Raw genomic sequence first — 11249 nt, 5'->3', positions numbered from 1 at the left:
TGACCCCTGGACAAATCACCTCAGGACGGCAGTGACTGTTACGAGTGACCCCTGGACAAATCACCTCAGGACGGCAGTGACTGTTACACGTGACCTCTGGACAAATCACCTCAGAACCCTTTGGGAATGCATAGCACAGTTGTCTGCCCCGTGACCTGGCAGAGCTGCTTCTGGTGACATGGGAGCAAACCTCAGCAGGAATGTCCTATCAGAGGAGGCGTGACTGCCTGGTCCCAAGATAGTAGGTCTCTAATCTGGGAGGGTGGCCTGCACGGCCATGGCTTCAGTGGGCCTGGTGGGGAGAGGCCTGGGTTCGGCTTTTGGAAGAGGTGGGAGGACACCAGGGCTGCTTACCTGAGGTAGGAGATGACTCCCATGGCCCTGTGTGTAATAAGAGCACAGATTGAGTCGCCCAGGCCTGGCTCACAAACGAGGGGGTGGGGGCGGGAAGGCGGGGAGCCGAGCCCCATTCTGCCCCCCGTGCAGAAGAGTAGGGGAAGGGTGGGCAATGGTGGGACCTGCGGGTCCTTGGGGTTGGGAGGCCCGTCTGGCCTGGGCCCTACTCACCAGATGTCAGAACCCTCGCTCACGGGGGTCTGCTCGATGACCTCAGGGGGCACAAACTCCGGGGAGCCATACTTGCTGTACTGGGGCTCTGAGGGGGTGATTTTTTGGGCAAAGCCGAAGTCGCAGATTTTGATGTCCTCTCGAGCAGGGTGCACCATCAAGATGTTGGCGGGCTGTCAGCAGAGTTGGGGGGAGTGAGTAGGGGCCAGGCCTGCAGGAGGACACTCAGGGGTCTGAAGGGCCATCGCCTGGCAACTAGGAGGCCTATGGGGGAGGCAGGAGCCCCAGGGGCTGGTTTTCTGCCATTTCGGGAGAGCTTCACTGGGTCAGAGCCACAGCCCCCTGTGGGGACTGTCGTAGGGTAGTGGCCTCCCATCCCTGGAGGTGAGGGGGCTTGTCAGGGAGGTTGGAGGGGGCATCTGTGCCTGGATGGGAGCACAAGGCCAGGCACCTTTATGTCCAGGTGGAGGATGCCGTTGGTGTGCAGGTACTGCAGCCCCTCCACCAGCTGCTGGATGTAGATCTTCACCTGTGGGGAAGCCCCGAGCTCAGGTGAGAGCCCACCCGACTGTCCCTCCCCTCCCCCCTCGCCCTGCTCCCTGCGGCTCCTCCCACATTAAACACCCCCACTTCTTCGCTCAGGCCTCACAGCCTAGGATGAGTCCCACAGGGCAGGTCACGTGGGAGGTCACCCTAGACCTTGTGTGCCCAGGCTCAAGTGGGGCCCAAGGCTGGGAAGGGCCTGAGCTGGGTCTTGGGACATGGGGAGAGTTTGTGTGCGTGCATTCTCAGGAGAAAGAAGAGCCTGAGCAAAGCCAGAGCCGCAGGAGGGTGAAAAGCGGACTCAGATGCAGTCTAGAAGTGGGAGGACAGGCCGCCAGGGAGTGGGAGAGCTTTGAGAGCCTGGCTGAGGAGCCTCCACAGGCCTTCTAGCCCTGGGGGGCCAGAGAAAGTCTCTGAGCTGGGGAGTGCTCTGCCTTGAGTGTGGTCTGGGGGCACAGGTCTAAGGCTGAGGGAGGGAGGTGGTGCTGTGCCTCAGGTGGTCTGAGCGAGGGGGGCAGTCACCTCGGCCTCCGTCATCACGCTCTTCTTGAATAGACGGTCCAGCAGCTCCTCTGATGAACACCTGGGTCGCAGTCAAGGAGAGTCACGGCGAGGCAACCGGGACCATGGAAGGTCTTACCTTATGATTCAGACTGCAGGCCTCTGGGGCTGAGGTGGGGGGTTTTACGAGGAGGATGGAGCTCAGGGAAGGAGGAGGGTGTGAGGAGCACCACAAGACCCTAGAAAACACCCAACCTTAAGGAGAGGGCTGCAGGCCAAGCTGGGGGGCACTGGGGAGTGGAGCCCAGCCCAGTACCACCTCTTGGACAGAGGATGCTCTGGGAGGGGCTGGATGGGGGCTGGCAGCTGACAGGTTGGTGAGCTCACATGATGCTCAGAGACCCTCAGACAGAGCCCCAGCAACCTTGGCGCAGCTGTGGCTGTGCATGCGTGGGTGGGGCCCAGCCCAGGGTGGCGAGTTAAGGTGGGGGGTGTCTGTGCCCTTCCTTGAACCTGGGTGGGGAATAGGGAGGAAGTGAGGCACACTGCACAAACTCCCAGGCCCTACGAGTCTGGCGGCATTCACTCCTGACTCTGGGACCCAGCCCAGTGGTGTCATTAGGGTTGATGTCGTCCGATGCGGTAACTCACGGTGTCACTCCCCCCCACCATGGACCTCCTCCTGTACGCTGGCAGCAATGAAAACAACAGCACCTGCTTATAGCACATACGGACAAAACCCCGTGACTCGAAGCGTCATTGTGAGTGGGGCGTAACGGTAGCTCTGACTGGAGCTGCGTTAAACGAAAAAGAACAAAACCAGCTGCCGTTGAGTCGATTCCGGCTGTAGGGACCCTGTAGGACAGAGTAGAACGGCTCCATAGGGTTTCCAAGGGGTGGCTGGTGAATTCAAACTGCCAGCCTTTTGGTTAGCAGCCATAGCTCTTGACCACTGCACCACCAGGGCTCTGCAGCGCATTAGAAGTTTCAAAAAGTAAATTAGCCAACTTTTAGCCTTGTAAGTATATTGATACATGTAGGTTGGGCTTACAAAAAATGTTTTTGTTTTTATAACTGACAGGGATAGTTTTATGAAAAATAATATATTTCTGCTGAAACACTGCACAAAAATTTTATAGAGTTATTTTGGTGTCACCCCCTCTGACAGTACTACCCGGTGCGGTCCGCACCCCCCTCCCCCCCAGTGACGCCACTGCCAAGGCCCTTGGAGCAGGACTGCACGTAGGAAGCACTGGAGAGGCCACGTGGGGACAGAGAGGAGCCTGGCTGGTCCAGCCTACTAGCCATCCCCACCCAAGCAGGGACTGAAGCCATCCTGGACCCTCCTGATCGGACCAGCTGCAAGCAGAACACCAGTGAGTGGCCCCCAGTGGACATCATGTGGAACAGAAGAACCATTCTGCCTAGCCCTGCCCAATTTCTAATCCACAGACTCATGAGGTCTAAGGCTAAGGGGGCAGAGGGGTAGGATTCAGGGACAGTGGGCTTCCTGCTGCCACCACACCCCCAGGCTGGGGCCTGAGAGGCCAGGACCACACACAGCTCCTGAAGAACAGCAGCTGAGCCCCATGTGGCCTTGTGGCACCCCGCCTTCTCAGATGCGTGCCTCCCCCACCCTCCAGGGCCTAAGGGCAGGATACAGCTCCAGGATGAGGATTAGGGTCTTCTGGGTCTCGAACTGGTCCAGCAGCTTGGTGATGAGCGGGTGGCTAAGTGTGGCGAGGATGTCCCGCTCGTGGTAGGCCTTGGCCCGCATCTTGCTCCGCAGGGAGATGAACTTGGCGGCACAGGACATCTTGTTTCCCTTGTGTTGCACTCTCTTCACGAAGCCGAACACACCCCTGAGCGGAGGGAGCTCACGGTGGATGCCTGGGTCGGGGCTCAGCCACACCCCTCCCGCCGCAGGACGGGGCCAAACCTGCCAATCTCCTCGTGGACCTCATAGAAAGAGTGCAGTTTCCTTCGGCTGCTTTGCCTCTCCGATTCCGATTCCGGCTCGCTTTCTCCTACAGACAAGGCGAGGGGACCGTCTGTGGGCGGACACGAAGGCCCGGTTCCTGCCACCCAACTCGAGGTGCCATCCTACCCACTCACACATGCATGTCCTCCTCAGACAGCGGACGTGGCCGGCGTCGGCCCGACTCACCCCCAAGGATCAGCAGCTCTGCCTTGCACAGCACCTCGCCGCCGGCATTGTGGGCCAGGCAGGTGTAGACGCCAGCATCGTGCTGGTCCACGTCTCGCAGCACCAGGGAATACGTGGTCCCGTCCTGCTGCTGGCTGAGCCGGGCGCTGTCCTCCAGCCGAGCACTGTCCTGGAGGCTCAGGAGTCAGGGCAGCCAGCAGCCCACCCCAGGGGCCCCAGGCGCCCCAGGTCCCAGCACCCATTCTCGCCCTTACTTGCCCAAGTGGAGCTCCCAATGCCTGCTGTGTGCCCAGCACTGCCTGGCCCAGAAAGGACCCAGAGAGGGAAATGCGGGACGAAGGGTTCCCCTCCCGTACCTTGTACCAGGCCACCGTGGGCTGGGGATTGCCTTCAATGACAGCCTGAAACTGAGCTGTACTGCCCCTTGGCGCCTGCATGTCTTCGATGGTGACCTGCATGGACGGGGGCCCTGGACCGGGCGGGAGCCTGTGAGCCCAGGGCCCTGGGGGCCCACACAGCCCAGAGTGCAGCTCGCTGAGCACCTACTATGTGCTGGAAATACAGTGGCAGGGTGTCCTAGCGTCGCCAAGGGTCAGCACAGCCCTGAGATACAGCCTACTCAGCAGATGCTCACTTGCTTCCCAAATGCAGAATTACCCCCTCCTAACTCTGCTGAGATGTCTGACAATCAGGCAGTCCTTCCTTCCGCGTAAACACTGTCTCTCCTGCTTTGGCCTAAGCCAATACAAGCTCAGGAGGATAGTCGGGCCAGTGCACACAGAACGTGCTAACTTTGGGCTGTTGGGGAAAATGGCCCTATGGACGGTTCAGTTGTTTGCGGCCTCCTGGCCACAGCAGAGGGCTCCAGCCACCCCAGTGATGGGCCAGAGACAGAGGGCCCCTGTGAGCCCCAGGCCACAGTGGGGAGGCCCCAGGCTGGGACACACTGAAGGGCTGCCCCAGGCTGGGACACGCTGAAGGGCCATACAGGCCTCTGTGAGCAAAGATTCCACAGTGCGGGCTCAAGCACAGACGCCACCCCACTGGGCCTGTCCCCCGTACTTGTGACAGCAGTGTCGCTGGCCTGGTACACGTAGCTCCTGTAGGTGGTCTCCATGAACATGTGGCTGTGGGCGTCCCAGAGCGACTCTGCTGTCCCTGCCCCGGGCCAGGCCGCACCCTCTATCCTGTGGTCGTAAGTGGGCAGCTGTGAGCCCTCGGCCCACCCACTCACCCAAGAGGGCAGCCTCTCCCCCTGCCTTGCCTTCAGGCTCAGGGTAAGGGGCTGGCAAGCTGCAACCCTCAGGCCCAGAGCCCTGTGGGCAGGGTGGGTGGGCCCTGCTTTCCCCATAGCAGGTCCCCAGAGATAGGAGGCCACACTATGCGCTGCCCCACCACGTGACCCACCCACACAGCGGGGTTGGTTACCGAATGGGGACAGTCCGTTCCTGGGCCCTGGCACCTGCTGCCGTCTCCTGCTCCAGGCCTGCACCAGGGAGGGGCTGCGCCACCCCCTGGGGCTCACCGGGGACGTTGACTGGTGGGAGACAAGGGGCCGAGTGAGGCACAGCCTTGGTGGGACTGGGGGAAATGGGCCAGAGAGGATGGGCATGCACCATCTCAGGCTGGGGTGGGGGTAGGGACAGAGGCACATGGCGGGTTCCAGGGACACCAGGTTCTGGGGTGAGGACAGGGAGGGTCTCTGACACAGGGCACCCTATACGTAGCCTGCAGCCAAGCCCTGATGTCCCTGCTGCAGGGCCCCTGGTGCCTAAGAACGGGCTTGCAGCAGCCCCCGCTCTCTGGACACAGTGACTGGGTGTGCTGGCTCAGCCCTCTGCCTTGGGAGGGTGGGCTGCCAAGACCCAGGCCACATGGGAAGGTGCTGTGCCCAGCACCAAGGGGTCCTAGGTCTTTGACGAATGAATAAGTGACGTGCACAGGACCAGAGGCTAGGCATCCAGCAGACACCAGGCGCCCACGCACCACGCAAGGAGCCTCACATGGTTTCTGCTGACCCGGCACACAGCCCCAGGAGGAGACGCATCACAGAGGCACGCAGCAGGCTACACAAACGAGATCAGGGCTGACCACGAGCCCACTGAACAGGGTAGGCCCCGAAGGTGCTGGAACTGGTGGGAAACTCTGGCTGGGGCCTGCGCGTGGATGTGAGGTGATGCTCAGATGAAGAGGGAGAGCACAGGGGGTGCAGCATCCATCAAGGTGGTGACGGTAACCCCAAGCCACCAGGACAGGCTGAACAACACGCAGCCCCTGCTGTCTCCGTGCTGCAGTTTGCCAGTGTTAGAGCAGGGCCGGGGGCATGGAGCCAGGCGGCTGAGCCCCTGTGTGTTCAGTGAAGGCGAGAGAAGGCCTCCATCCCAAACCCAACAGTCTGGCTGTGCAGGGTGGGGATGCAGGTGAGGTGCCAGGGCTTGTGCCTGTGTGCGTGGTCCTGCCTCCTGAACGCCCTTGCCCAGGGCCTCTGGCACACACATGAGGACCTCGGGCCTGGGTCAGTGCGGGTGGTGGTGACAATCGGGAAAACGAAAAGGAAGCTGACCCCTTCCCTAAGAGGCCCCTCCCTCTGGCCAGGTGCTGCGCTGGGCCAGTCGTACCCTAACAAGTGCTGTGATGGGCATGCCCTGCAGAGAACCGGGGCCTGAGGCAGGCAATCTGTGAACAGGCGGGGCCAGGAACCAGCCAGCAGTCGCCCTGCCCATTGGCACAGGGGTGCTGCAGGGGGCACCTCTGGGCCCAGGCCCTGGCAGGCTGAGGAGGCAGCATGGGGGCTCAGCTTGGGCTCAGGACAGTGAAGCTTGGGAGCCATGGCGGGGGGTTCCCTTCTGCCCTGTGGTCCTTTGGGGAGGGTCTGACCCAGTCTCAGCACCAGACCTGCCCTGGTCTTGCCCGGCTCCTCAGCCAAAGTGGGACTCCCTGTGGGGGCGTCACCGAGAAGGTGATGGGGCCTCGGAGGGTGCTGAGCAAGGGTGGCATTAGGGGTGCTCTCGGGGAGTTATCGGGCAAGGAGGGAGGGGCAGACAGCGCTGCTAGGGTGCCAGCTTTGGGTAAAAAATGGTGGAGGCTGAGTAGGGGGAAGGGCGAGGACTAGAGAGAGCATGTGGGGGCCAGAATCCAGAGTGGGGGTGAGGGACTGATGGACAGACAGGGAGGGAGCGGGACTGGAGGGGCAGGAGGAGAGAGGAGGCTCTGGCCTCCCATCAGCCCTGGCGCCCTGGCACCGCCTACCCTGGCGCTGACCACCACGTGGGGGAGCTCAGACTCTCCAGGTCCCCACAGCTGCTGCCTGGAGGCAGGGTCGGCCACCCGGCCCCAATCCTGCCTCTTCGGCCAGCAGCAGGCAGTGGGGCCTGTGGAAGGGCTCTTCCCACTGGGGGCCCCGCTGTCCTCATATGCACCACTGTCAGCTTGGGGAAAATTCCTGAAAATGCTCCCGAACAGGAGAGCCCCATGTGCAAAGGGTTTTCTGAGGCCTTAGAGCCGGAAGGCAGTGGCAGGGATGGTGGGGGCACAGCACCGTCCCCATCCAAGCTGTCTGCCCACGCCCCTCCCCACCAACCCCCATCAGGCCCCCTTGACCATAGGAGGATCTGGCTCCCCGGAACAGGTGCTCCGGATGGAAGAGCCTCAGAAACATACCCCGCCGCCTCATTTTATAGATGGGGAAACGGAGCCAAGCGAGGGGTGGGCTGCCCAGGGCCCTCGTGCTGGTGTTGGCGGTGTTCTGTATGGGGCCCCGCGGTGAGCATGCCGTGTCAGCTGCAGCACCGGGGAGGCAGTGGGTGCGGGGAAGCTGTGGGCAGGGGGAGCAGGGCCTCACCGGATGCATCTGTGGCTCCCGTGCCTGGGGGTGACAGGCCGGCCTCCTGTAGTGCAGGCTCCCCGCCAGGTGTGAGGCCTGTGAGCAGGGGGCTGCCAGGACCGTGGTCCCCTAAAGAAGGGCCTGGAGCCTCAGGGTCTTCCACTCTCCGAAGGGCCGACTGGATCTCCCGGTCGGCTTGCTCCAGGGGTGTTTGGACAGAGTCCTTCGGGCGGACAGAGTCCTCTGGATGGATGGAGTCCTCCGGGCGGACAGAGTCCTTTAGCTGGATAGAGTCCTCTGGGCAGATAGGGTCCTCCAGGCAGACAGAGTCCTCCAGGGCAGCTGGGGCTGGGACAGCAGCATCTGTGGAAGAAGCCTTATTAGCCTGGAGGGAGTGAGGGGAGTTCGGGGGACAGATTCACCCAGAGACCAGTCTGGGTGTGCTCACAGTCCTCGAGACTGCTTGGGTCCTGCCCACCCATTCTCTCATGAGCTTGGGGGGCTGCCTGGAGCAGAGGCCTTTGAGAGAGAAAGGAAGGCCTGGGAGACCAGTCCTGAGGGCAGATGTCAGTCTGGGCAGCTGCTTCCTCCAACTGACAGCCTAGGCAGAGAGGCCTGCCATGCCACGTACCCAGCTGCAGCCTCCGTCCCCCTTGAGCGCAGTGCCTGGCCTCCCTTGGGACACCAAGACCCAGGCTGCTGCCTGCGTACCAGCGGGGAGATAGCCAGACCTCGGACAACAGCCCACCCCTCATCCCACCCCACCACGGGCCCCCTGGAGACTGGCTCCAGACCCCAGGTGCTGAGCCGCACAGCCTGGGGGACACAGTGGGACCCAGCCCTGTGATGCAGAAGCAGGGGCCAGGGGCTGTGAGGTGGCGTTGGGCAGTGGCTGTTGTGGCCCTTCGTGGGACATAGCACCAGGTCCACCTTGCAGGGGCAGCCCTTGCCCACGCCCTGCTGGACACCCACTTTCTCCTCCATACACCACTCTGCCGCGGCCTGCACCCCTCACTCAGCCTGGCACACTGCCTCTGGGGCACGGGTGGAGTCCACTTCCTCCCCTTAGCGACCAGGGCCGGCCTCCAGCCACACCCTGCAGTACACTCTGCACCCAGTTCTGAGCAGAATCTGGCTGTTTCAGACCCGCCTGGGGCCCTCCCCCACCCCCATGCTCCTTTGATCACGCTCATGTGTCTTTCACCCGGCAGGTGCCCCCCTGGAACCCCAGACACCTGGGTTCCCTCTGTGTTACACTTATCCTTTATTCTGGGAAGGGCCCCGGTTCTCTCCTTCCCGACTCTAAGGACGTAACGGGACCCTGGGGCCGGCCTCGGGGCTGGAAACCTGCTGGGGGCCGGCACTGGTCTTGGGGGCTGCCAGGTGCCTCTGGGGACACTGCTTCCGGCTCCCAGGGGTCCCCGTGTCTGGTGATGACAGGGCGAGAAGTGGTGAGAGTCTCACCTCACAGACACCCCCATCTGTCTTGACAGTGGCCCGTGGTGCAGGGGGGTCAGGAAGGCCTGCTGGCGGCTGTGACCGACCATTACGGGGGCTGACCTGGGGTGGTCACCTCACAAGGCCCTGTGATGAGTCATGGTCAGGGAGCCCCGGTGTACAAGCTGGGCTAGAATCTTCACGCACCCCTGGGGACGCTGGGGGAGGGCAGGGGCCAGGATGTCTGCATCTCTCCCGCTGTGTGCCCTGACCTTCCAGACCCCCGACGACCACATGGGGACAAGGGAAGAAGAAGTGCTAGGTGTAGGGTGGGACTGTCCCATCCTGCCTGGGAGGTGCTGGACAAAGGGCAGATGGGGTACAGGGGGGCTGACCCGAGGTAGCCCTTTGATCCCAGAGTCAGGCCCAGCGGGACCCAACCCCATGATGCAGAAGCAGGGGCCAGGTGCCCCCCACCAGGCCAGGTGTTCCCCCACCAGGCCAGGAGTCCCCCGCCAGGCGTTCCCCCACCAGGCCAGGTGCCCCCCGCCAGGCCAGGTGTTCCCCCGCCAGGCCAGGTGTCCCCCCGCCAGGCCAGGTGCCCCCCGCCAGGCCAGGTGTTCCCCCACCAGGCCAGGTGTCCCCTGCCTGCCCAAGTCGCTGGAGCAGCTGAGATGGGGCAGCTGGGCTGAGAAGGAGGAGCACAGCACAGGTAATGGATGTGACCCATTTATTCAAAGTCAACTGGCAGATGCTTCCAACCCAGCCCCCTCCCCCTGCATAAACCCTCATGTCCACCCCTGCAGAGGGTTGCAGGGAGGGGCTGCAGGAGCTGGGGCACCACTCAGGCCCCGGAGGCCAAGAAAAACGTTCATCTGTAAGACCTGGCCCCCAGAGGAAGGCCGAGTCCCCCAGTCTGACCTACAGGGCTCCCTACAGTCTGGAGGAGGGGCAGGGCCCCAGGAAGAGCAGGCCACATGGGCCCACCAGGCAGCCCAGCCTTCTCCTGCTGGGCGCCAGGCCTCCCTAGGGGCTCCCCGCTGCACCCTCAGACCCTGCAGAGTCTTGCATATCCGTTCAGGGACAGACAAGGTCTGTGAGGTAGGAAGGGCCAGGGCGGCTCTAGCTGGTTCGTTGTCGTTGAAGAGAAGGCAAGTGCTGGGTTCCCAGTCTCTCCTGAGCCCAACATCTAAGGTGAGCCTGGCGGCTTCCAGGGCCCGGTGTTGGTGCAGGGCGGGGTCTAGGGACCCCAGACCTCCCCCTCTCCCTGCTGTCCCGTGGAATGATGCAGCAAGGGGACAGGAACATGCCTTGCGGCTGCCCATGATGACAGGGCTGGCTCAGACAGGAGGTCCTGGGTGTCCAGCCCTGTGAATTCTACAGAGCGGCATCCGTTGGCCCCAGCCATCCGAGCCCTTGAAGACTGCAGCTTCAGCTCTGGGAGGGGCTGGGGGACTCGTCCCCATCTGGGCGGATATGCAGGGTGACCGTCTCGCCCACTGTCCCAACGCTGACTGTCTGGGTAGAAACTTCCATTTTGAAGCTGCTCTGTCCACTGTCCACAGTGTGCTGGACGTGGGTGCAGAAGGACGTCTTCCCGGGCCGGGCCCCCTGCACGCAGAAGGAGACTCCGGCCGGGTCGCGGGCCTGGGTTCCCAGCAGAGGCAGCTCGGAGGCACGGGGTTGGGGGGCATGGCTGAAAAAGCTGGGTGGGCCCTGGGAACCAGGTGGGTGGCCCACGGCCAGCAGGACGGGCCGCCCCACAGTGGGCTCACTGATCTCGGTCTGGAGCACGGAGACCTCACAGGGCGGGCTGTCATCGGAGGTGGTGGGCACAGGGCCACCACAGCCAAAGGACTCCCCTTCGCGGGGCACGTAGTCTTCAAGGTCAGCCAGGGTCAGCTGGTGGCCATGGTGTGTGAGAATCTTGGGGTCCCGTCCCGAGAGGCCTGCAGTGTCCTGAGGCTCCTCAATCACGCAAGCATCTCCTTCCTCTTCCTCCTCCACCACGCTCTCGCCCTCAAAGGGCACCTCTGGCCTCTCTTCAGCAGCCCAGGGAGGGGGCAGCTCAGAGGGGATCTCGGGCTCTGGCTCGGGGCTGCCTGTGCCAGGAGCGGTCCAGTCCACATTGCCCCCGGCATCCACACAGAAGACAAAGGGCTCGCCAATGCAGACCAGCGGTGGGGACCCTGGCCTCGGCCACGGCCCCTC

The 11249-nt window shown here is 62.9% G+C and overlaps 1 protein-coding gene across 1 annotated transcript in view; it reads right to left on the bottom strand.

Moving 5' to 3' along the window:
• Positions 1–11249, bottom strand: part of OBSCN (obscurin, cytoskeletal calmodulin and titin-interacting RhoGEF) — a 172404-nt gene that overhangs the window by 10768 nt on the left and 150387 nt on the right. The window contains 15 exon segments of the mRNA XM_012557952.1: positions 355–381; positions 568–740; positions 1019–1096; positions 1633–1693; positions 3273–3473; positions 3551–3638; positions 3779–3947; positions 4135–4247; positions 4841–4965; positions 5207–5292; positions 7171–7181; positions 7620–7986; positions 8233–8304; positions 8922–9028; positions 10487–11246. Coding sequence (XP_012413406.1) covers positions 355–381; positions 568–740; positions 1019–1096; positions 1633–1693; positions 3273–3473; positions 3551–3638; positions 3779–3947; positions 4135–4247; positions 4841–4965; positions 5207–5292; positions 7171–7181; positions 7620–7986; positions 8233–8304; positions 8922–9028; positions 10487–11246 — 2438 coding nt within the window.

This window comes from Trichechus manatus, unplaced genomic scaffold (assembly GCF_000243295.1).
Source record: "Trichechus manatus latirostris isolate Lorelei unplaced genomic scaffold, TriManLat1.0 scaffold00128, whole genome shotgun sequence".
NCBI classification, from domain to species: domain Eukaryota; kingdom Metazoa; phylum Chordata; class Mammalia; order Sirenia; family Trichechidae; genus Trichechus; species Trichechus manatus.
The sequence above is the reverse complement of the archived record's forward strand: the minus strand, read 5'-3'. Positions and strand labels throughout refer to the sequence as shown.